At 40.7% G+C, this 27,373-nt stretch overlaps 1 protein-coding gene and 1 long non-coding RNA gene across 2 annotated transcripts in view; both read left to right on the top strand.

The window, feature by feature from the left end:
* The window catches only part of LOC115170986 (deleted in malignant brain tumors 1 protein-like), a 30,784-nt gene extending 12,796 nt beyond the window's left edge, over positions 1 to 17,988 (top strand). The window contains exons 7-10 of the mRNA XM_029727414.1: positions 13,881 to 14,204; positions 14,334 to 14,465; positions 14,776 to 14,872; positions 17,207 to 17,988. Coding sequence (XP_029583274.1) covers positions 13,881 to 14,204; positions 14,334 to 14,465; positions 14,776 to 14,872; positions 17,207 to 17,438 — 785 coding nt within the window. The 3' untranslated portion in view covers positions 17,439 to 17,988. The remainder of the gene's footprint in view (positions 1 to 13,880; positions 14,205 to 14,333; positions 14,466 to 14,775; positions 14,873 to 17,206) is intronic.
* On the top strand, positions 5,421 to 6,823 carry LOC115170987 (uncharacterized). Its single transcript, XR_003871120.1, has 2 exons — positions 5,421 to 6,303; positions 6,506 to 6,823. It is a non-coding gene; the product is annotated as an uncharacterized LOC115170987 (long non-coding RNA).
* Positions 17,989 to 27,373: the final 9,385 nt, after the last annotated feature.

Here is a 27,373-nt window from a genome sequence, read left to right on the forward strand (position 1 = left end):
ACACATTGGGCCTGCCAAATTAACTCAGTCTCTCGACGTCCGTATCCTATAATTATTCAGCCTACGATTCTCATTACCCCACGATGTCAAAATGAGTGGTAACAGGTGTAGGAACTTTCCTACCTTATTTGCTGTGCCTGCTCCTGTTCCACCAATCTGGACTCTTTGGTTAGATTAAAGATCATGGTGAGTCCTGCCGACAACACCAACTATTAGGTTCTTATTTTTCAGCGTAAATAACTAATGGTCATTAGAGAAGCTTAACCAAGTTTAACTGTTCTCAAAGGGTTGACACAGCTGTATTCAGACAGCAAAACATTTTTCACTATCACAGTTATATACATCCCACTTAAGACACTCCTCCTTCTCTCCAATCCTTACATCTTATGGTTCAACAGGAAGAAGGTAACCAGATACTAAACCCTGATTACTCCCTTAAGGGGAACTGACCTCACCTCCTGACCTCAACCCCTACTTCCCCTAGTCCACAGATGTCCAACTGTCTCCCCTATCTCAACCCGTTGTTCTCCTCCCTTCCACCCAACACATTCCAAAGCGATCTGTCTTCCTACAGAGAACCATTAACTTCTGACATAAAACCCAGTCTCTTTCACTCTTTCTATTCAAGGCTCCTTCTCTATCATTTTTTTTATATCTCAATGTTCAAAGTGTATCCGATTCCAACAGTCCTTCCTCTTGAGCAATAGCGTCCTAATGTTCAATTTACATAAACTTGGAAATTACTTATAAATGGATAAACAATGATAATAAAACATGAATTTACAAAAAAAACTAACAAATGATTATAAAATATGAATTAAACAAACTAACAAATGGAACAAACAATGAGCAAACATTCACCTCAAGGTTTACAAATTCAGAGACTTATGGCCTCTGTACTATGATCACACAATTTTTTTTCTCATCTATCATCACATAACAAAATGCCATTCCAGCTGAATCTGATGTCTTGTTATATGTCAGATGGAGCGGCTTTGATTTCTCCACTTCCCCCTTCTGGTTCCTAAGAGAGTAATAGCACAAAACTTGGAAAGCAACAAAAGGACACACAAACATAACAGCATTAATACCGTGTTAAGATATTCACAATTATTTATGAATAACAACTCAAAGTTTGATAACATGACAATTCCCACTCTCCCTTAGCCTGACTATGTCTTCAGGATACTTTTCCACTGAGTTTGGCAAAAATGGAAGCGCTAAAAAGCTTCCTCATGCTTACACACAGTCTTCCCCATCAGACTACAGGATCCAAGAGGTGTTCCCATGTCATTCTCACTTTGCTCCCCATCATCTACCTCCATAGCCACCCGATATATACGTGCAGTAGCCTTAATCAATTTTACCTCATCTTGAGGTAACTCAGCACTGTGTATTCATTTTAACATCAATGCCCTCAGCACATGATATCCCAACAATATCACCAAAGTAACCCTTGCTATTACTAAGACTGCTCCTGACGCATATCTGTCATTTGCAACCGACAATAAAACTGTGACGGTTAAAATCGCTCCCAGACCCACCCCAACTGCTTGTCTACAGTGAACTCTACTCTTCCTCTCTCTCTTTAGCTCTGCTTCAGCTATCATGGCAACTTCTGGCTCACCCATTATGCTGCGGGATCTCGCTTCACGTGAGAGGTGTGAAGCCACCGAGGAGAGGCTGTGGTCTTTACCACTGTGGTCGCGGTAAGTAGTACGGTGTGTGGTCCTGACCAACGCCGTCCCAACACCCCCGCCTGGTGGATCTTGATGTACCCTCGATCTCCAGGAGTCAGCCCGTGCTCTTGGTTATCTCCTGGCGCTTGTTCCTCGTGTGCAGCTTTCACCTGGCAATATACACACTGCAACGCATGGGTCATTTTCTGACAATATGACAGCATAGATTCTCCCATTATTGCCAAATCACTAATTTGTGACATGTGAATAACAGCCCCTGGAGCCCTCATCGGTCTGTCAGTCACCACTTCGTGGTGGCGTTAGTTTACGCCCTCATTGACATCAGTACCACGGGTAAATTCGTAACCCAGTCTTTCCCTTCGGTACCTAAAGTCTTGGCCAATTTCTCCTTAATTGAATGATTCTGACGCTCCGTAATCCCTGCTGCTTGCGGCCTATACGAACAATGAAAAGCATGGGAGATTCCCAAAGCCAAACATACCGCTTGTAGTACTTTAGAAGTGAAATGCGTTCCTTGGTCGGAATCTAATGCCCGAAATAAGCCCCATCTCGGTATCACTTCCCTCAAAAAAGTTTGTGGCACAAAGTTCGCTGATGCTGTGGAAGTTGCAAATACTTCTGTCCATCTGGAAAATCTGTCCACCACCACCAATGCATGGGTCTTCCCCCTGCTTCGAGGGAGTGGCCCTATAAAGTCAATCTACAATGATGTGAATGGTCCTTCCAGCAGGGGTTGCTGTTGGGCAGGAGTAGGCATTGTTGGTGCAATATTATGTTGGGCACAAATCACACATCTTTTAACCTCTGGGCGGGCTCCGTCCCATATGTGAAAAATCCTATCGCCATTAGCATAAAGAAATTTAATAAAATGTTTTTCTTCAAATATAGGACTATGTTATATCGTTTTATAGATACACCTCTCCTGAATCGAACCACGTTGTCCGATTTCAAAAAGGCTTTACAGCAAAAGAAAACATTAGATTATGTTAGAGGAGTATATCGTAAAAGTAGCCACATAGCCATTTTCCGACCAACCACATGCATCACAAATAACCAAAAAACAGCTAAATGCAGCACTAATCTTTGACAATCTTCATCAGATGACACTCCTAGGACATCATGTTACACAATACATGCATTCTTTTGTTCGATAAAGTTCATATTTATATATAAAAACAGCATTTTACATTGGCGCGTGACGTTGACTAACTATTTTCCCTCAAATGCATCCGGTGAAACAGCGCTACAATTGACTAAATTACTATTCGAAAACATTTTTAAAATGTAATATTGTCATTCTAAGATTTATAGATGAATATCTCTTGAAAGCACCTGTAATGCCAGATTTAAAAATAACTTTACTGGGTAATCACACTTTGCGATAAAAGGGGATGCGATACTCAGAACAATAGGCTACCGTTACAGGTCAGCACCATCTTGGAACAATGTATTTTCGTTCGAAAAAGTTAATCCTTTACGTCCCAATAGCTTGTTCTTGTTAGCGCGTTCTGAAGGCTGCTCCAAAAGTTCCGTCGGCCGCGGGACTCCTCTTTCAATAAAATGCTTTTTTTTTTTATTTAGGTTCGTTCAAACATGTCAAACGTTGTATAACATAAATCTTTAGGGCCTTTTTCAACCACAGCTCCAATAAGATTCAAGGGGGACAATTGCATTGTCTTTCTAAACGTTTCGAAAGGGGAGGGTAGCCAGGGGCGCCGGCGTCATAATGGTGATGGCCCTCCTCATGTGACCACTTTCCACAGCCTCTCATTCTGTCAGTTTTCACAGTAGGAGACTCAAACCACTTTGTAAAGACTGGGGACATCTAGTGGAAGCAATAGGAAGTGCTCAATGAACCATTGCTCACGGTGTGATTTATAGGCAAAGTGATGAAGTTGAGTCCGCAATTCAGAATTCCACATCCTGTTACGATCGGTCTCGGGGTTTTGACTGCCATATGAGTTCTGTTATACTCACAGACACCATTCAAACAGTTTTAGAAACTTTAGAGTGTTTTCTATCCACAAGTATTAATTATATGCATATCCTAGCTTCTGAGTTTGAGAAGGAGGCCGTTTAAAATGGGCACAAATTTTTTTTTTTAATCGCTGTAGCGCCCCCATCCTAGGCGACCGTCAAGAGGTTAACCCAGTACCGAAATGTTCCTAACACACCCTTTCCCCACAACGTCGTCCCGAACTGAGAGTACGTGTTCACAGCCGATTGATGAGTTGGTCCATGATACATTTCAGAAAGAGTAACATCAAATCAAATCAAATTTTATTTGTCACATACGCATGGCTAGCAGATGTTAATGTGAGTGTAGTGAAATGCTTGTGCTTCTAGTTCCGACAATGCAGTAATATCCAACGAGTAATCTAACCTAACAATTTCACAACAATTACCTTATACACACAAGTGTAAAGGAATGAATAAGAATATGTACCTAAAAAAATATATGAATGAGTGATGGTATAGAACGGCATAGGCAAGATGCAGTAGATGGTATAGAGTACAGTATATACATATGAGATGAGTAATGTAGGGTATGTAAACATATAAAAGTGGCATTGTTTAAAGTGGCTAGTGATACATTACATCAAGATGGCAAGATGCAGTAGATGGCAGAGTACAGTATATACATATGAGATGAGTAATGTAGGGTATGTAAACATTATATGAAGTGGCATTGTTTAAAGTGGCTAGTGATACATTTATTACATCAATTTTTCCATTATTAAAGTGGCAGTAGTGAGTCAGTATGTTGGCAGGAGCCACTCAATGTTAGTGATGGCTGTTTAACAGTCTGATGGCCTTGCGATAGAAGCTGTTTTCAGTCTCTCGGTCCCCGCTTTGATGCACCTGTACTGACCTCGCCTTCTGGATGATAGCGGGGTGAACAGGCAGTGGCTCGGGTGGTTGTTGTCCTTAATGATCTTTTTGGCCTTCCTGTGACATCGGGTGGTGTAGGTGTCCTGGAGGGCAGGTAGTTTGCACCCGGTGATGCGTTGTGCAGACCTCACTACCCTCTGGAGAACCTTACGGTTATGGGCAGAGCAGTTGCCGTACCAGGCGGTGACACAGACCGACAGGATGCTCACAATTGTGCATCTGTAAAAGTTTGAGTGTTTTTGGTGACAAGCCAAATTTCTTCAGCCTCCTGAGGTTGAAGAGGCACTGCTGTGTGGTTGGACTATTTCAGTTTGTCCGTGATGTGTATGCCGAGGAACTTAAAACTTTCTACCCTCACCACTACTGTCCTGTCGATGTGGATAGGGGGGTGCTCCCTCCGCTGTTTCCTGAAGTCCACGATCATCTCCTTTGCTTTGTTGACATTGAGTGTGAGGTTATTTTCCTGACACCACACTCCGAGGGCCCTCACCTCCTCCCTGTAGGCCGTCTCGTCGTTGTTGGTAATCAAGCCTACCACTGTAGTGTCATCTGCAAACTTGATGATTGAGTTGGAGGCGTGCATGGCCACGGAGTCGTGGGTGAACAGGGAGTACAGGAGAGGGCTGAGTACGCACCCTTGTGGGGCCCCAGTGTTGACGATCAGCGGGGTGGAGATGTTGTTACCTACCCTCACCACCTGGGGGCGGCCCGTCAGGAAGTCCAGGACCCAGTTGCACAGGGCGGGGTCGAGACCCAGGGTCTCGAGCTTGATGACGAGTTTGGAGGGTACACTATGGTGTTAAATGCTGAGCTGTAGTCGATGAACAGCATTCTCACATAGGTATTCCTCACATAGACTCACAATCCCAGCCTTCCTATTCACAATATTTACATGTGGTTCTCTAACACTTTCTCTCACCAAGGCAGCCGCCTTAGCCATTTCGTCTGCTCTACGATTACCTATGGCGATTTTATCTGTGTGACTAGTATGAGCTTCACATTTCACCACTGCTAATTTACTGGGTAACTGACATGCTTCTAATAATGCCTCTACCTCCAGTCCATTTTTTATTGGTGTTCCTGTCACTGTTAACCTAATTAGGCAAGTTAGTTAAGAACAAATTCACTGGATGTCCACCTACCCCAAAGAGGTTATTAAGATGGATGCTACACACCAGGGCAGTTACCGGTGCCCCTACAGAACCCACTCCAACTGCAAAGCCAACAGCTCCCCTTACATCAACATTACTAAAGGTGAGGTGGTAGTTGGGAAACAAGTGTTGCCTAATCTATATGTTTGCCTAATCTATATGTTTAAGATTCAGAGCCTTGATAGAGACAAGAGACTGATTACCTTGTCCATCAACACACAGTTCTCAGTTACAAGGTGTGAATATGGAATCACATGACTTTCAAATTGCTGTTTACTTCCTTCCCAGTGGTTCTGCTACAGCCCAACATCTCTCTCAGTCCTCCAAATGGAGGGATGTTTTGGGAACCTCAATACTAATCTTAGTATTGTAACATTACTTATCATCCTTCATATCACATTTTTTTTTGCTTTTATATTATATGAATTTGCTATCTACAAGTATTGATCTGTAGGTCTCAGCCTTGAAATACTGACCTTTTCCTCAGCATCCATGGTCCCCATCATCGCCTCTGGAAGGACTGGTGGGTTAGCACTCCTGTTTCTGCTTCTGCTTGAAACGTAAGTGATATATCACTATACTGTAAACTCAAAGGCTGAATCTGAACTTGATTTACGCCTTGAGCCTGACAGGTTAAGTTAAGCAGCATCTCAAAATCGGCCTAAAGACTTTTGTTGATGCATCATTTTGTTTGGAAGTTGTTTTTTTTATTCCCCAGACTTTGCTGTTGCGAACATTCATGAGCACACTGTTATGCAACAGGTATTGACACCAGACACAACAGAGGGGAGGACAACGAAGGGGAAAGGAGGAGGACTATGTGAACGTTGAAAACGTCTGCTATGAGAGAGGTCCGGAGAGAGTGAAGGGTGAAAAGAAGAATGGGAAGGAAAAAGGGCACATCTATGGGAAATCGGAGGATGTCTATGTCAAGGAGGAGGAGGGTGTAAGGGAGGGAAAGGGTGTTTGTGGTGGGTCTCATGAGAAAATGAATAGTGCAGACGATGATGAAGATTACTTTAATGTCTCTGTCTATGACAATACTCTACCACATGACATGAATGAAAACATTTATCAAAACTATTAGGAAAAGTAACAGTGTGCAACAGTAGTAACAGTATGCAACCTGTCACTAAAGTGGCGGCAGGTGGTTAGAGCGTTGGACTAGTAACCGAAACTTTGCAAGATCGAATCCCTGAGCTGACAAGGTAAAAATCTGTTGTTCTGCTCCTGAACAAGGCAGTTAACCCACTGTTCCTAGGCCGTCATTGAAAAGAAGAATTTGTTCTTAACTGACTTGCCTAGGTAAAAAAAATGTAAGTAACTAATTTGCATCAACACATTGATTTGGTCCTTTGTGACATGTAAATAACGTTAAATAATAATTCAGATGCAATAGTATTAGAACTATAGTTGACACTTAAATTAGACATTATATTGCTTTATTTGATTTAGCTTTTTGTAACCAATCAAAATGTTCAGCATATTTGATCCATTGGGTCGAGGGTGGGGTGTCACTTTGTGTCTTTGATCAGTTCCAGTGTTGTTGAGGAACTAGCATTATGTGTTTAACTGTTGGGTGATTTGCATTAAACTGAACTGGATCCTCATTGCATGTTTTGGAGATGAACTTTTATGTCTCCACTTCTTCTTTGAAGTGGAGTAGAAGGTGTTCCACCAAGTGAGACGAGGTCCAACCATAAAAATAATATGAGCACTGGGAAGTAAAAGGTGTGACTCTCGACTCGCTATTTTGGGCCTTTGCCTTCCTAATCTACTTCCTTAGGTCAAGACCATCAAGCTCTCACTTTTGATTCTCCCTGGTTTGTCTATCAATCAAACAGGGTACATGGGCTTTTCTGGCAACAAAACTGTTTACCCAAGATACAACAGCACAAATTAGGAAGTAACAGGAGCTGGGCCCAGCAAATTCACCAGACAGTTTCCGACAGAGACTGGCCATCACACATTTTACAAGAAAGCTTGTTCAGTTCTACAAGAGAAAATACCTTTCTTAATTTCTAAAATGAAGATCAAAATATTGAAAAGTCTCCTCTATCTGACAATGGGTGAGTTTAACTTCCAAAACGTTCAATTTAATTTAATATCTGTCAGCAAAGGGAGAACACTGCTTTGCTTGAAATTAATGTTTTTAACAGCTGCTTATTGGATAAAAGTACTCAGGGATAAATCCTACATTCAGTTGAGAAATGTGTTTCAAATGTTCATGTCAATCTAAATCAATGTCAATTGGAGATTTGCTTGAATCTCAAGTAAAGATTTGTATCTCTGTCAGTAATGGGGAAGAATGAATAGAGTAATCTGTCCAGACTATCATAAATTGCCAGCAAATAGTCAAATGACCTATCAATGTTTAGTAAAGGGGGGGATTTTCTCAATCATATCATTGACCAATAAGGAAAGATTGACATCTGCCAGATAATTGATACATGCAATTAATGTAATATTGGTTGTATATACAAACAGAGATGCCTAGAAGCCTTGGGAATGAGAATTGATCATACAACCTTCCTCCATGGACTGGATACAGGATAAGAGAGAGAACAAAGGCATTTAATTACATTTATAACATGTTTAGGTGTAACCTTCTCAACCCAAATCCAACCACCATTGACCAATCAAATGATACCAAGTTTACAGTAACCTAAACACTCCCAGGACCAATCTTCACAGGGTGTCACAGCACAGACAGAATTACTGAGAAGACAATAAAAAAGTTCACACCGAGATCTATTCGAAGAACCTCCCTAAAGTCTAGAACCACAGACAGATAGGACAACCGCCAACACAAAACACTGCAAGTTATTTTTAAAGGTCCTTACTGTCATTTTATTTTTTGTAATTTGAAATGGATTTCTAAGTCTTTTTGTAAATGATTGCAAAGCCCAATATGGATTATACAAACAGAGATACAAGTTACCAAAGAGATCATTCATCCATATAGATAGCATCAGAGTTACCCTCAGTGAACAAGTTTCAGATAGATAGCAGACATGGATACTATAGTATTATTCTATCATATTCAATCGTCAGTCCTCTGAATACTGTAACAGAGCGATACATCTTGGCCTCACAGAGAGGGAAGGGCTTACCTGTCCTTGGGCATTGTCCTTTGTGCTTTCCTTTTGTTCTTGGACCATTTGTCATGCAGCTCCAGGTGACAGACAGGACATAAATTAGGTCCAACATTACAGAGTATCTGTATGATGAATAGGAGGTATTAAGTTCAGGGGAAGGGCGGGAGTCATCACACATACTGAAGTGCGTTAACATAGCCTTTTTTTCTGTGTTATTTCTTACTTAATTTCATTTGATAGAAAGAAAATTGTCACACAGAAGATGGTGAAAGAATATAACATGAAAGTAGGTCACTTCTGAAGTTGTGGTGGTGGCTGGTTAGAAATACAGTAATAGTTTAAGGCAAAAAAACAACAACCTAAATGTGAGAGAGGTGTAAGATGAAATCCAACCAAGGTCACATAGTGGTCCTCACTTTATTCTAGGGTTCAAAATCTAACAAACAAACTAAATGGATATATGAGCCACTTATAAGCAGTTAATAGTTCATCATCATAGCATAGTACATGCTTTAGGTTCAATTGAATTTAGATTATGCTTAATAGACATTCTCACTATCCATCATGCTTCCCCTTTTTAGAAGCAGTTTTTTTAAAAAACACGTTCTCTGGTTGGTTGACAGGGTTAACTTAAAAGAGAAACATTGGGTTTGTGAGATATTTTTAAAACAGACATTTCATCTCACATACTGAACATGTTTCTTGAGTCTGAAGTTGAACAGAGAAGTAGGGAGGTGTTAACTAGCCAAAGGATGTTGTTGCACTAGCTTTGTCTAAGGGACTTGGGTCTGTAACCTGAATGAATGTGTGCATTTATGTGAGAAATCAGTTAATGCTCCTACAGTTGAAGTCGGACGTTTACATACACCTTAGCCAAATACATTTAAACTCAGTCTTTCACAATTCCTGACATTTAATCCTAGTAAAAATTCCCTGTCTTAGGTCAGTTAGGATAACCACTTTATTTTAAGAATGTGAAATGTCAGAATAATAGTAGAGAGAATGATTTATTTCAACTTTTATTTCTTTCATCACATTCCCAGTGGGTCAGAAGTTTACATACACTCAATTAGTATTTGGTAGCATTGCCTTTAAATTGTTTAACTTGGGTCAAACGTTTTGGGTAGCCTTCCACAAGCTTCCGACAATAAGTTGGGTGAAATTTGGCCCATTCCTCCTGACAGAGCTGGTGTAACTGAGTCAGGTTTGTAGGCCTCCTTTCTCCCACACGCTTTTTCAGTTCTGCCCACAAATTTTATACAGGATTGAGGTCAGGGCTTTGTGATGGCCAGTCCAATACCTTGACATTGTTGTCCTTAAGCCATTTTACCACATCTTTGGAAGTATGCTTGGGGTCATTGCCCATTTGGAAGAGCCATTTGGGGCTATGCTTTAATTTCCTGACTGGTGTCTTGAGGTGTTGCTTCATAATATCCACATAATTGTCCTTCCACATGATGCCATCTATTTTGTGAAGTGCACCAGTCCCTCCTGCAGCAAAGCACCAACACAACATGATGCTGCCACCCCTGTACTTCACGGTTGGGATGGTGTTCTTCGGGTTGCAAGCCTCCCCCTTTTTCCTCCAAACATAATGATAGTCATTATGGCCAAACAGTTCTATTTTTGTTTCACCAGACCAGAGGACATTTCTCCAAAATTTACAATCTTTGTCCTCATGTGCAGTTTTTTATGGCAGTTTTGGAGCAGTGGCTTCTTCCTTGCTGAGCAGCCTTTCAGGTTTTGTCTATATAGGACTCGTTTTACTGCGGATATAGATAGTTTTGTACCTGTTTCCTCCAGCATCTTCACAAGGTCCTTTGCTGTTGTTCTTGGATTGATTTGCACTTTTCGCACCAAAGTACGTTCATCTCTAGGAAACAGAACATAGCCTCCTTCCTGAGCGGTATGACGAATGCGTGGTCCCATGGTGTTTATACTTGCATACTATTGTTTGTACAGATGAACGTGGTACCTTCAGGCGTTTGGAAATTGCTCCCAAGGATGAACCAGACTTGTGAAGGTCTACAATTTTTTTTCTGAGGTCTTGGCTGATTTCTTTTAATTTTCCCATGATGTCAAGCAAAGAGGCACTGAGTTTGAAGGTAGGCCTTGAAATACATCCACAGGTACACCTCCAATTGACTCAAATTATGTCAATTAGCCTATCAGAAGCTTCTAAAGCCTTGACATCATTTTCTGGAATTTTCCAAACTGTTTAAAGGCACAGCCAACTTAGTGTATGTAAACGTCTGACCCACTGGAATTGTAATACAGTGAATTATAAGTGAAATATTCTGTCCGTAAACAATTGTCGGAAAAATTACTTGTGTCATGCACAAAGTAGATGTCCTAACCATCTTGCCAAAACTATAGTTTGTTAACAAGAAATGTGTGGAGTGTTTGAAAAACAAGTTTAAATCACTCCAACCTAAGTGAATGTAAACTTCCGACTTCAAGTGTAAGTCAGAGGCAGGCAACCCTGTTCCTGGAGAGCCGTAGGATTTTGCTTTAACATGGAAATAACTATTGAAATAGCTGTTCTATGATACAGCCTACAGCAGCAGCCAATGTGTAGTGTTCAATGTAGGCCTACATTCCATGAGGCGTTTAAAAACATGCAGGGCTTAACAAGCTGTTTAGCCACTTATCCTTCAGACAAGGATGTGAGTGAAAATGTTGTTGTATTGTCTTGTTTGATGTTCGATACAAAATAAGATGCATTGTTATTCCCATACCATTATTATAATGACAGCAAATGAGACAAAAATGTATGCTACCCTGTGCCTATTGACTACGTAGCTTATTCAAGCCTGTCTCAAAATACAACACTGCCCCTTTAAGACATTAAAAATCTTTTTATCTGAGTCGCTTTTCAAAGATAGCTAGAATCACTCCCCCACTGCTGACCAGAAATGATCTATTACTGAGCTAATAACTCACTAATTAGCAAAGAATAGACCTATGAACAAATGTGCACATGTGGCTACATGAGGTTCTTCACTTTGATCTCAACACAATAGCATCTACTCATGACCACTCGTGCCTGTCAATGGAGTCTTGCATAGTTTGTTTTGTTTCGGTATGTAGCATTGAAAGAGGCTAATATTATGTTGATTCGATCACAATTCCCACAGTGAAGAGAAACGTTGATAGTGTTAACTAACGGGGTGGGAACTCTAGTAAAGTTTTGTGAAGTTCCATCTCATGTGTCTCTGCTCAGGTTGATATTTCTTCTGCGCAGCAGTCCTGGGGGAGCTAAGTACCCACGTCTTACAAGGGAACATTGCTCATGGCCACCAAACAAAACCAGCCATCTCACAGCTTGCAAGCTGAGAATTACCTTAATGTGATCTGCTTATCAACCAGGATCAGCACCTGGGGGAATGTAGTGTGCAGTCTAAACTACCTAACCTATTCCCTAACAGGAAGTCACACCTCTGTCTGAGGTCAGAACAACCTGAATCCTGGCTTAGGAAGGCCACCAAAAATCCCTAAATTTCCATCCCTAACTATAACATTTTCCAACAATATAGAACTGCCAAAGGGGGCGGAGTTGCAATCTACTACAGAAATCTCTGAAGCTGGAGTCTTATATCTCCCTCTCTAACTTTAAGCATCAGCTGTCTGAGCAGCTTACCGATCACTGTACCTGGACACAGCCAATCTGTAAATAGCACACCCAACTACCTCATCCCCATATTATTACTTACCCTCTTGTTCTTTTGCACCCCAGTATCTCTACTTGCACATCTTCATCTGCACATCTATCACTCGAGTATTAATGCTAAATTGTATTATTTTCACTTCTAGGACCTATTTATTGCCTACCTCCCTACTCTTCTACATTTGCACACACTGTACATCGATTTTTCTATTGTTCTTTTATTTTGTGTTATTGACTGTATGTTTGTTTACGTGTAACTCTGTGTTGTTGTTTTTGTCGCACTGCTTTGCTTTATCTTGGCCAGGTCGCAGTTGTAAATGACAACTTGTTCTCAACTGGCCTACTGGTTAAATCAAGGTGAAATAAAAAAATACTAAATAAAAATCTTTCACACAGCATGCTTCTTGAGCATGTGGATTAATGCTTGTGACAGTTCATGCGATGAACCACAGAAGACTGCATGTGGGCTCGTCTTCAGTTTGATTTTGCTGACAGTATCAAGTGGTTTCAGCTGTACATTTACTGCATACATATATTTTGAGACTGCCTACCACTAATTACCTGCATTTGTTTTTCTCTATTAGTTTATCCACTAAATGTGTTACCTGCTGGTAAGTGAATCTCCTTGAGATAGTTGTGGCAATTACATTTTTCCCATTGAATGAACAAAAAAGTCTATAGCATATTCTTTATAAAAAGAAGTCGTAGTATGATGCACAAATCAGATACATTCGCTGAGTTGTCAAATACATTTATAAAAAAAGATGGGCAATTAAGCAAAACTGTGAATTTTGATGAATGACTTTCCATGTCTTTTTACCTGACAGTCACTTCCCAGGTAAGGCTGGTCAATGGTTCTGATCACTGCTCTGGGAGAGTGGAGATCTATCACAGTGGCCAGTGGGGAACAGTTTGTGACGATTCCTGGGATATTAAAGATGCTGAGGTGGTGTGTGGACAGCTGGGTTGTGGGAGTGCTGTAGGTGCCCCTCTTCATGCTCATTTTGGTCAGGGTAGTGAACCAACCTGGCTGGATGATGTGAACTGCAATGGAAGTGAAAGCTACCTCTCAGAGTGCTCACACGGAGGTTTTGGAGTTGAAGACTGTAGTCATGGTGAAGATGCTGGTGTTTTCTGCCTCTCAGGTAGGGAGTGGTTTTATCATGTTGTGACATGAGTGCAGAAACAGTAAAGAGAGATAAAAAGATGTTAAACAAAGCCTGGGGTCGACACTTCCGACACCATTCATTTAGAATACTGCTGCTTGTGATTTTAATGTATGTATGTTCAGTTATGTGAAGTGAACAGGACAGAACGTGAAATTCTGCAGTCACAGTGCGCACGTTAACAACCTGCTCTTGTCTTTTCCTAGCCGTCTTGTTACAGCCCAACATCTCTCTCAGTGCTCCAAATGGAGGGATGTTCTGGGGACTTCAGGGGCCAGAGGTGACCAGGGGCCACAGCTTCTCCATCACCTGCTCCATTCAGCCACAGTATCTTGGAGGCCTCTTCTATCTGGAGTTCTCTGGGTCCAACAGGACTGAACCTAAGCCAGCAGTCAACCACTCTGCCTACTTTCACTTTCCTGTTGCGGAGTATACAGACCAGGGGAACTACAGCTGTGTTTATGAAGTTAATGTCTCCAACCTGTCATTCCATTCTATCAAGACAGAGTTGCTGACAGTAAGCATTCGAGGTAAAATACATTTTAGTTTCATGTTTTCAAGTGCATTACCATGAAGGCCGTATTTAAGGATTGTGAGTAGAAACAAATTCTGAAATGTGGTCTTCTGAAAGATGTTGAATATGGTGTTTCTCTCCATAGCATCCATAGTCCCCATTATTGCCTCTGGTGCAATAGGTGGGCTACTGCTCCTCCTGCTGCTGCTCATTCCTTGTCTAGTCTGGAGGAAGATAAGCAGCAGAGAGCAGTCTATTATGATAAACCTGAGAGAAAGTAAGATCTAGCTCCTCTTATCAAGATTCAGGTTAGGGTTACAAAATACCCAGGTTTTCAAGAACACCCAGTTGGAAGATTCCTGAAAATCAGGAAGGATTCATCAGGAAATTTGGAATCCTCCAACCAGGATATCTTGAAAACCTGGACATTTTGATTACTAGAATTGTTCAACCCTAATTTTGTTATGGTTTTGTACTGTTTATGATATCTAGTCCTGCTTATATTCACTGACATTATTTATTTGAATTAAACTGATCAATCCCTCAGCTGCCAATAACATTAACACATATGGAAACTGTGGTTGCAGCGAGTGAGGAAAATGATGAAGAGGACTATGTCAACGTAGAAACCTTTGTCAACAAGAGCAAAGACGAAGACTTGAAAAAAGGATGCCATGCAGGAATGTATGTGAAAAGGGTACCACCAAAAATAATGATAAAAAAAATGTCTCCAGTAATGAAAGGATAACCTGTGCCAAGATCCTGACTTGAAGTCCAGCGGCCGGATTCACAAAACCTTCTTAAGAAGAAATTTCTTCTTAACTGGCATTTTTTCCTAAAATATAGACTTAAGATGAAAGTTAAGCAAAGTTGCTATTCCTCAATATAGTTCTTGGAAATGTTCTTAAGGTTTTTCCTAAGTTTCTTCCTAAGAAAAAAGTTAAGAAGAAATGGGATTCTTGAAAATAATGCTTTAGAATTTCTTCTTGTCTTGAGACGAATGGGTACTTTTGTAACCATTAATGTTTTCTTGCGCCACAGAAACAGTTGGCTACCGGATATTTAAATAAAGCAAGAATACAAATTAAACACATATTATCTAGCTAGCTAGTAATTAACAATATATTACAATATTCTAGAAGTGTTAAATAGCTAGCGCTATCTCGTCAATTTTCAAAGAAGAACTTGGCTAACTTATGTAACATTACATCGTTAGCTATGTTGGATATAATGTCTTTACACGTTAGCTAGCTAACGTAGCTAACTAACTTACCGGTCGCGCAGTGCCTCTACCACCATCTATATAATGGACAACACCTTCTCCTCCAGCTGGTCCACATGAATGGTCTCTCAGCTCCCTTCTTCTTAGCAGATTACTTGATGCCAGAAAACTTATTTTTTACGGCGTCACTGTCCCTTGCCATACCCCCGATGGTAGAGACAGACACGGCCAATCCTCTCTTTTTGATCTCCGCAGTGAACCCGTAGTTATCAAGTCTCCCCAACAGCAATCTTTTGCTGGCTGCTATTTCCTCCCCCATCACGTCAAGCTCTTGTTTACTGAAGGTTTTATTGCGCTTTCCTTGGTTATCCATTTTTGGGTTTGATGTACAGTAGCTAACGTTAGTCTGATGGGTATTATGTGTGAAAAATAATGGTTTTTTGATTGTGTGTAAAGGGTTCACGAGACAACTATACATATTTTTTATCGAGACATAAAGCAAAAAAAGAAATGTAATAAAATTGAAATATCAACACTTTATTACAGTGCGCCAAATCCTATCATCCCTGTCACATAGGCATATTTATTGGTTTCAAGCATGTCAGTAATGTCAATGCCACATAAGAAGATATTTACAAAGTTCCTAAGAAAACTACGAATTCCTAAGAACATTTTGAGGAATTGCATTTACGAACTATCTTATGAACTTCTTATTTTTTTCTAGGCAGCTTCTTAATAATTAGGGCTATTGGGACACCTGTCGCCAACTTCCGGTGAAATTGGAAGTTAATTATCATTACAATTATTATGGATATTAAACATCTAGGTACATACAAGTGTCCTATATCAGTTAAAAGCTTAAATTCGTGTTAATCTAATTGCATTGTCTGATTTACAATAGGCGAAACAGCGAAAGCATGTCATGCGATTATTTGAAGACGGCGCCCCCATCAAAATATTTTTCAACCAGCACAGGCTTCGTAAAATCACAAATAGCGATTAAATATTCACTTACTTTTGAAAATATTCCTCTGATTTGCAATCCAAAGGGTCCCAGCTATAACATGTAGTGTCGTTTTGTTAGATAAAGTCCTTCTTTATATCCCAAAAAGTCAGTTTAGTTGGCGCCCTCGATTTGAGTAATCCACTCGTTCAACTTGCAGAGAAAGGAATCCAAAAAGCTACCGCTAAACGTTGTTAAAACAAGTCATAATACGTTCCAATTCAATCCTCAGGTACCCTAAAATGTAATTAAACTAATATTTCATACAGAAAGAAGTATGTTCAATAGGAAAGTAAAATTACCAGGTGCGTGTCCTCTTCGTTGCGTGTGCACAGACTGATTTCCAACTATGACTCCCAGTACCAAAACTCAAAATTCTTCCTCGTTTGGGAAGAAACAAGCCTGAAACCTTGAACAAAGACTGTTGACATCTAGTGTAAGCCATAGGAATTGCAATCTGGGAGTTGGAATTGCATAAGAACCACAGCTTTCCATTGTAAGAGCATGGGCTCTCAAAAAAAAGTGTATTTTTGGTTTTTCTTTGGATTTTCTCCTACCATATCAATTGTGTTATAGTCTCATACATTATTTTACCATTTCTACAAACTTCAAAGTGTTGTCTATCCAATGGTACCAATTGTATGCATATCATGGCTTCTGGGCCTGAGTGACAGGCAATTTACTTTGGGCACGTCAGTCAGACAGGAAGTGGAGAAAAATAGACCCTAGTCTGAGTAATGTTTCATGAATCTGACCCCAGGCATGTAACTCAAATGTTTGTATTCATTCTCAGGAATGCTCCAGGAGCCATGAACAAGTTTGGAAACCAAGGTGAAGGGCCAGAGGCAAGTGAGGAAGATGAAGCCGACTATGAAAATCAGGATATCTTCACAGATAGGGCTTTTGCTGAAGATGTCTACGATGAAGACAGTGAGTCTTTAGACCTGGAGCAGCTCACTTCATATAAAGCTGGTGGGGAAAATGACAATGAAGAAGATGACAACATATACGCAAACTATGAGTGAAGGCCTTGTAATACGAATGTTGATGCAGAGATATTGATGCCAGGAGAGGCATGAAAGGTTAGCTTTGTGAGTTGAATTATAAGGGCTTAAAAAAACAACTTTTTCATCAAAATATTCACTTAGTAGATATGAGTAAAGGCTTTCTTTGAATATGAATTAGAATTTCAATGTAAATAGTTTGGGTGGATGAGTTCTAGTTGTATTATTGCCAGGTAATTGTATGAGTTTTCTGACTTGACTTTGTTATATATATATATATTTTTAAATTATGACATTATTTACTTCAGTTTAAAAATAGTGATTGTCTTGATGAATTGGCTGAACGCATTGAACATAATCTATTATTACATTTTCTTAAGTAAATATATTAATACTTTAGACTATTTCTCTTCTATAACATTCAGTGTGCTCTCAAGGAGTTGTGCTGTCAAAGAATAGTCCGTAGCAATGACTGGTTGTGATGTGCTAAACTTGAGATCTACACTCTTAGAAAAAAGGTCCCAAAAGGTTTTTTTGGCTGTCTCCATAGGATAACCCTTTTTGGTTCCAGGTAGAACTCTTTTGGGTTCCATGTAGAAACATCTGTGTAAAGGGTTCTACCTGGAACCAAAAAAGGGTTCTTCAAAGGGTTCTCCTATGGGACAGCCGAAGAACTCTTTTAGATTCTAGATAGCACCTTTTTTTCTAAGTGTACAGTATGGCAAAATGCAAATACATTTGTACTGTATGTATAGAATCGAACAATAATTTTGATTTCAGTGTACATTTTCGATTATTGTGTGTCTGGCTTTAAAGAACATGAAATCCATGAAACCTGACTACTTTTTACAAAGCTTAAAACTTAAATTGTTGTTGATGAACAGAAATTGTCTTGAAAACATGTTGAGATTTAAATACTGTACAACTATATGTTCAAGAATTAGAAATAGATCTCTGGATGCAGAAGGCCAAAATCGACCGTCACCAACAACTTTCATTTTGAAGAAACGTATAAAATGGAGACATTTATTATTTTTTTAAAGAAGAAACCCGCACACTGCTCTTGATTGTATGACACGGAACCCAAACCGGCTGCGTGCGTGCACCATCGTGCGCCATCGTGCATACATTTATTTTGTCCCCCCACACCAAACGCGATCACGACTCACAGGTTAAAATATAAAAAACAAACTCTGAACCAATTACATTAATTTGGGGACAGGTCGAAAAGCATTAAACATGTATGGCAATTTAGCTAGCTAATTTGTCCTGGGATATGAATATTGAGTTGTTATTTTACCTGAAATGCACAAGGTCCGCTACTCCAACAATTAATCCACACATAAAACGGTCAACCGAATCGTTTCTCATAATATCTCCTCCTTCCAGGCTTTTTCATCTTTGAACTAATATGGTGATTGGCATCTAAACTTTCATAGTATTACCACGACGACCGGCAACAAAGTTCGTCTTTCATTCACCCACGTGGGTATAACCAATGAGGAGATGGCACGTGGGTACCTGCTTCTATAAACCAATGAGGAGATGGGAGAGGCAGGATTTGCAGCGCGATCTGCATCAAAAATAGGAATGACTTCTATTTTAGCCCATGGCAATGCAGACGCTCGTTGACGCGTGCGAGCAGTGTGGGTGCAATAATTGAATAACATAGATTCCTACATTTATTTTGCAACGCGAGCGGTGTAGTCAGGGTATCACCGTTCTTTAAAAAGCTTTACTTATCGGCCACGCGGCCTTCGTCAGAGCTTTTGTGAATTTTTTTAATTAGCACCGTTATGTAGACATAGCCCCACCCACATCCGTTCCACGCATCGAATGGGGTTGGACTCGAGAGAAAACAAATAAGTGCTACCAAATATAATGTGCATTTCATCCATATTAGAATAAAGTGTGTACATAAAACATATTAAACACGTCTGTAAAACCACAATGAGGACATCGACCTACCAAGCAATCGCCGCTCCATTTTTCATGTATCCATTTGTTTTGTCTTGTTCCCTGCACACCTGGTTTTCATTCCCCAATCAATCTATATGTATTTATTCCTCTGTTCCCCATCATGTCTTTGTGTAAGATTGTTTGTGTTACGTGTGTATTGTTGTTGCGCCAGACTGGCTTGTTTTTTCCGTGTTATTTTCACGAAGATGTTTATTGTTAAACATAATTCTTGTAACTTTTTTGCGCGTTTTGCACTTTGCCTAAATAAAGTGTGCACCTGTTCACAAATCCCTGCTCTCCTGCACCTGACTTCGCTACCAGTACGCACACATTTGACAGAGTGATGATCTGGAACTTTCAATAATTATTTTATTGTTTGAAATGTTTTTAGACGCTCTTCAACAGTTTGACACCCTTTTCAATGATAACATATTATGACATTTCATAACGGAAACAACGTTTCACATTCAACATTTTAGTGTGAAGAACAAAATAAAACCACCTGAAGCATGTTTTATAATATTTCAAAACATTTATCTGAAATTCCAAAGTTCATCATCAATATAAACGACAACACTAACAATTGTGAATTTAGAAAACATGAACACTAAAAGGAACAAAGTGTGTGTGTGATGCTTATTTATGCTGTCTAGTCCATGCATTTGTTACAAACCACAAGCATGTGACTGTGCTATTTGCAGATGAGTGTGTTGCACTGAGAACACCAGCAGCTGACTTGTCTATCCTTTGCGCTTGGCCAGAGCTGGCACCACTTCCTCTTCTGGCCCTGGCTGCTCTGAGTAGTGGTGGCATGGCTCTCTTTCATCTCCCCACATCTTTCTATTGCCTCAGTTCTTCTGTGGAGATGGGAGAACTTTCCAGAAGGACAACCATCTCTGCAGCACTCCAACAATCAGACCTTTATGGTAGAGTGGCCAGACGAAAGCCACTCCTCAGTAAAAAGCACATGACAGCCTGCTTGGAGTTTGCCAAAAGGAAACTAAAGGACTCTCAGACCATGAGAAACAAGATTCTCTGGTCTGATGAAACCATGATTGAACACTTTGGACGGAATGCCAAGCATCACGTCTGGAGGAAAGCTGCTCATCCACTGTGACGCAGTCGCTGGGGATGAACCTTCCTCTACAGTTTTCTAGGAAAAGGTCCCTCACATACTGGAAGGCTGCAAGGTGGTCCGTTGCCTCTCTGAACACTCTGGTCCTCTATCCTCATATCTCCCGACCGACATGGTGGCTTTATTCATTGGATTCTGCAGTGGATCCAAAAATAGCTCCCGTGTGGAATCATCCCACCTGTTCTCCACTCCGGCAAGGAGGGTTAAACCAATAAAGGCATTTAGTTCCTCTTTGTCTCTCCACTCTGTCCCTTTTGCTGTCGCTCTTCTCCGTCCTTCTAAATGTGTACACTTTAGGACCTCCTCAATGATGCTGTCACTAATGAACAGCTCCCAGCCAACTTTTGGTGACACAACTGTTGTCCCCGGCACAGACCCTGGGCAGCTCCTCAGGATGTTATGGCTTCTGGTCCTTCCTTTAGTGTGTGTGTGTGTGTGTGTGTGTGTGTGTGTGTGGGGGGGGCTCCTTATGAAACGCCTTTTACTCAGTGAGACAAAAAGGAGTAATGAAAATGGTGCTTAATGAACATTAAAAGCAAGATATTTAATAAATGTATAATTAATTACTTTGATTTTATTGTTGTAGCAAGAAGAAAGGTCAGTCTGATGAGTGCAATGCAGTGAATACGATTGGAAATACATACGGGTCATATTTGACCCACATATGAAAACTTGGGGTAGTGATGCAAAAACTATTTTTACTTCAAAAATAAGAAATTGAAAAACCAAACTAGGATGTTAGAACATTATATTATTCTATATTATAAATATAGATGCTGAATTTTTTTTGGGGGGGGTCAATACAGCAAAAAAAACATTAGGCCGGGTCATGTTGACCCACGAATGCATTCTAGGTTTGAAGAACAGTGATACTATCTAGAGTGGTGTGCGGGTTTCTTCTTGTCACATCGTTCATTATGTCAAACACACTACATAGTGTACACACTGTACTCTCTCTTTCACTCACTCACACACACACACACACACACACACACACACACACACACACACACACACACACACACACACACACACACACACACACACACACACACACACACGGGTCCCACACAATAGCATCGGTGCAGTGGCCGACACGCAGCAGCGAGACAGCCTCCGACAGCCACCACTCTTGACTGGTGTTCACATTTATTCATTTATTGAGGTTTTTCTTCTCCAGCCTGGCTGACACACACTGTCTGGAGCACAAGCTGCATTACTAGGTTGAGAGAGAACAGCAGACATGAAGAAAAGAAGGCTGACTAAAGACAAGGATCCCACCTGGAGCCACTCCAGAGAGACAACTATATTGCTCTTCCATACTGTTTGCCAGGGACAAGAATTCGGCCTTGGCATTTAATCTACACCAGCCCCGACTACTGGTCGCGCCGCCAACTCACCCCGGACTGGTGCCCAGACCCTGTCAGCCACTGCCCAGACCCTATCACAGACCTACATCTACAGCAGGATTGAGCCTTCTGTCTGACATTCAGCATCCATTCTGAGTTAGACTTAGACACAAGCAGTAGTGCTGAAACATAACTTTGACAGCACAGTACAGAGTTTCTCAACCATGTATGTACCAGTGACTGGTTAGACATGGTCCTCCTCCTCTTTTTTAACAAGCTCATATTTAAAACAAATACAATATGTAAAAGCCCCACTGGAGATACAACTCACCACTATAACTGGGCCTCTGCACTAGCCATTTTGTTTGCCTCCCTGTTATGCTGTCTGTCTGTCTGTCTCAGCATCTTGTCTGCTGTCACTCTGTGCTTTTTCTTGTTCACTTTCAGTCTGTCTGTCTGCCTGTCTGTTTAAACCTTATACGTTATAAAAGCCAAGCTAACGATTTAGAGCTCTATTCAATCAGATCCACTTTAGCCAACATCCACATAGCTGTTGTTTTGGCGTTGTTGGGGGTGGAACTGTGTTCGAGCTGTCAAATCCACAAGCACCTCCTGTTTTGATTATGCCAGATCATTGGACGAAGAGAATAACATTTAATAAAGAACCCTGCCTGTGTGTGTTTTTAAATGTTGTTTCTTAACTGGTGGTGGGTGCACTATTAGGCTGAAAGTAAGATTGTGGGGGGACTTTAAGATCAGCATTTCGGTGGACCTGGGACTATATAGCAGGTCACGTTACAATAACAAATACAAGAATCAGAGACCCTTTAAGGGTTATACTACAAGACCAGTGTAACGCCCTGGCCAAAGAGAGGGGTTTTTTGTTCTTTATTTTGGTTAGGCCAGGGTGTTACATTGGGTGGGCGTTCTATGTTCCTTTTTCTATGTTTTTGTATTTCTTTGTTTTGGGCCAAGTAGGGTTCCTAATCAGAGGCAGCTGTCTATCGTTGTCTCTGATTAGGAATCATACTTAGGCAGCCTGTTTTCCTTTGGGGTTTTGTGGGTAGTTGTTTTCTGTCTTGTGTGTGTTCACCTGGCAGAACTGTTGGCTTTTGTTTTCCCTGTTTGTTTTTGAAGTGTTTCATTAAATATCATTATGACCACTTACCACGCTGCATTTTGGTCCCCTCTTCCAGACGATCGTTACAACCAGAGAATAAACACATTAGTAGGCTAAAATTTCAAGTTTTGTGACAGTGTACCGCTCTTCTCTGTCATTTTAACTCTTATTCCCGGAAAGTGTGTAGAAGATCACACATTGGTCTCTTGTACATGGAGGTAGCATTGCCAGAACATGGTCATTTATTATTTGTATTGTAAATAGAAAATAGTTAACTTCTACGGGCTAGGTGGGACGTTTGCGTCCCACCCTAGTCAACAGCCAGTGGAATCGCGTGGCGCGAAATACAAATACCTCAAAAATGCTATATTTCAATTTCTCAAACATATGACTATTTTACACAATTTTAAAAACAAGACTCTCGTTAATCTAACCACATTGGCTTTACAGCGAAAGCAAAACATTAGATTATGTCAGGAGAGTACCCTGCCAAAAATAATCACACAGCCATTTTCAAAGCAAGCATATATGTCACAAAAACCAAAACCACAGCTAAATGCAGCACTAACCTTTGATGATCTTCAACAGATGACACTCCTAGGACATTATGTTATACAATACATGCATGTTTTGTTCAATCAAGTTCATATTTATATTAAAAACCAGCTTTTTACATTAGCATGTGATGTTGAGAACTAGCATACCCACCAAAAACTTCCGGTGAATTTACTAAATTACTCATGATTAACGTTCACAAAAAACATAACAATTATTTTAAGAATTATAGATACAGAACTCCTTTATGCAAACGCTATGTCTGATTTTAAAATAGCTTTTCGGGGGAAAGCACATTTTGCAATATTCTGAGTACATAGCTCGGCCATCAAAGGCTAGCTAATTTGACACCCACCAAGTTTGGGGCTCACTAAACTCAGAATTACTATTAGAAAAATTGGATTACCTTTGCTGTTCTACGTCAGAATGCACTCCCAGGTCTTCTACTTCAACAACAAATGTTGTTTTGTTTCCAAATAATCCATAGTTATATCCAAATACCTCCGTTGTGTTCATGCATTCAGGTCACTATCTGAAGGGTAACGCGCGAGCACATTTCGTGACAAAAAATGTCAAAATATTCCATTACCGTACTTAGAAGCATGTCAAACACTGTTTAAAATCAATTTTTATGCTATTTTTCTCGTAAAATAGCGATAATATTCCAACCGGGCAATGTTGTATTCATTCAAAGGCTGAAAGAAAACAAATTGAGAAGTTTCGTGAACGCGTATCTCAGTCTCACTGTCCCCAGGCTGACCACTCACAGAGGTTCTGTACTTTGCCCAGAGACAGCAGGCACCCCATTCCACTTTCTGGCGGCTTTAGAGAGCCAATGGAAGCCTTAGAAAGTGTCACGTTACAGCACAGATGCTGTATTATTGATAGAGATGCAACAGAAGGACAACAAATTGTCAGACAGGGCACTTCCTGTATGGAACCTTCTCAGATTTTGGCCTGCCATATGAGTTCTGTTATACTCACAGACAACATTCAAATAGTTTTAGAAACTTTAGAGCGTTTTCTATCCAAATCTACTAATTATATGCATATTCTCGTTTCTGGGCAAGAGTAGTAACCAGATTAAATCGGGTATGTTTTTTATCCGGCCGTGAAAATACTGCCCCCTAGCCCCAACAGGTTAAATCTGGGATAAATATTGCAATAATTTACTGCCAAGTGTTGGTGAGAATCATACCTGATATTGGAGGACATTACAAGGATCAACATGGTGACAATTCTACTCTTTATGACATTAGGTGAGTCTTTGTGTATTACAGTAACTAAGTTGTCATAAAGGAAGGTCTTTCAAGTTCCTTCCATGAATTAGAATAGACTCTATATATTGGTATCTGTTGTCTCTGTGCCTTCTGCTCTATCCAAGTACAGTATGATATTCTCTCTGTCTAGCCTTGTTTCAATAGGCTATGGTTTATGTATTGGATATACGAATGTCTGCAATGGAATTTTAACATGCTAATTTGTGGATTCTGGTATCCATGAACGTGTCACAAAGTCCACAGAAGGTGGCGCCACTCCCCGGTCGGGCGGTGCTCGGCGGTCGTCGTCGCCGGCCTACTAGCTGCCACGATCCATGTTTCATGTGTTTGTTGGTCTCCACGACACCGAGGAGTGGACCATCGATCCTACTCCCATCCTCCCTGCCTCCTGTCTGGTGGCACCAGTGGTTTGGGAGGTGGATGCGGACATCGAGCGGGCGAGGCAGTCAGAACCTATTCCACCTCAGTGTCCCGCTGGTCGGAAGTACGTCCCGCTTGGTGTTCGCGATCGTCTGATCCGGTGGTCGCACACTCTACCCTGGAGGAGAGGTGGTGCGTCCCGGTGGGGGACATTCTGGATCCAGCCCTGTTGCAGAGATTCCACAGCCTCCGCCCGGATCGCCCTGCTCCTCGTCCTCTGGGTCGTCCCCGAGGCCGGCGTCAGCGTGCTGCGGGAGCCACGCGTCGGGGGGGGGGGTACTGTCACAACGTCCACAGAAGGTGGTGCCACTCCCCAGTTGGGCGGCGCTCGGCGGTCGTCGTCGCCGGCCTACTAGCTGCCACCGATACATGTTTCATGTGTCTGTTGGTTATGTCTGTTTAGTACGCCTGTTCCTTGTTTGTAATTAGTGGGGGAGTATTTAGTTTGTCCATTTTTTGTTTGGGATTTGTGCGGGATTGTTTTGTGTTACATCGATGGTAGTGGGCTGGATGATTTTTTCTATGTGTTTGTATACGCGACTATATTTGATAGGCTTTAGGGTTGCCGGGCTGCGCCCCGTGTATTTTGGAGTTTGGAGCTGTTCCCCCTCTTGTTTGTGGTTTGCACCCTGCCTAGTCGCTGTATTGACTCTGGACTTTATTAAACGTATATTCTACGGACCTCTAGTCTCCTGCGCCTGACTCACCCGTTTCCTGCTATCTTGAAATTCGTGACAGAACGTGGCTAACGAATGACTTGTTACAGAGAGTCACAAAATCGAAACCAACCTACAACAAATGACTCATTCCCTTTTCCAGTTCTTATTACCGCTTTCTAGTCTCACACAACTGTGACTTGAAAGTTAGAAGTTGATGTGCTTGGTGTACATATCCCAGAAAGTATCAGATCAGATTGTGAATAAGGATGGTAAAATTGTCACACAAGCAATTAAGAGATGTAGATTTTTTTATTTTATTTATTTCACCTTTATTTAACCAGGTAGGCAAGTTGAGAACAAGTTCTCATTTACAATTGCGACCTGGCCAAGTTAAAGCAAAGCAGTTCGACACATACAACAACACAGAGTTACACATGGAGTAAAACAAACATACAGTCAATAATACAGTAGAAAAATAAGTCTATATACAATGTGAGCAAATGAGGTGAGATAAGGGAGGTAAAGGCAAAAAATGCCATGGTGGCAAAGTAAATACAATATAGCAAGTAAAACACTGGAATGGTAGATTTGTAGTGGAAGAAAGTGCAAAGTAGAAATAGAAATAATGGGGTGCAAAGGAGCAAAATAATTAAATAAAGAAATACAGTAGGGGAAGCGGTAGTTGTTTGGGCTAAATTATAGATGGGCTATGTACAGGTGCAGTGATCTGTGAGATAGGGATGTACTAATCCGAAAGTATAACCAACTCATCGCAGCTCTCCCACAAAAATGGAAGAGGCGATTACTCAAAAAAGAAAGGAATGAAGAAGATTGTCTGCCTCCAATTAAAAACCATTTAAACTTTAAATGACTTAAGATGGAGAGTTTTGACAACTAAGGCGCATACAATTCAAGAAGTTAGGAACATATGTTTATGTCCCAATACCATGGAATCGAGTTCATGAACTGACATACAAAACAACAATTGACACATTAATCAGTACTTTTCAACTTAAATGATTATATACAATTCCCGCCCCAAAGAAATATGCAAAAAAGAATGCTATTTGACCAAGAAGGAGAGTGATGGAGTGCTGTTTCAGATGATCTGGCCTCCACAATCACCCAACCTCAACCCAATTGAGATGGTTTGGGATGAGTTAGAATGCAGAGTGAAGGAAAAGAAGCGAACAAGTGCTAAGCACATGTGGGAACTCCTTCAAGACTGTTGGAAAAGCATTCTAGGTGAAGCTGATTGAGAGAATGCCAAAAGTGTGCAAAACTGTCATAAAGGCAAAGGGTGGCTACTTTATGAATCTCAAATCTCAAATATATTTTTATTTGTTTAACACTTTTTTGGTTACTACATGATTCCATATGTGTCATGTCATAGTTTTGATGTCTTCACTATTATCCTACAATGTAGAAAATAGAAAAAATAAAGAAAAACCCTGGAATGAGTAGGTGTGTCCAAACTTT

Source organism: Salmo trutta, chromosome 32 (genome assembly GCF_901001165.1).
Source record: "Salmo trutta chromosome 32, fSalTru1.1, whole genome shotgun sequence".
In the NCBI taxonomy this organism is placed as follows: domain Eukaryota; kingdom Metazoa; phylum Chordata; class Actinopteri; order Salmoniformes; family Salmonidae; genus Salmo; species Salmo trutta.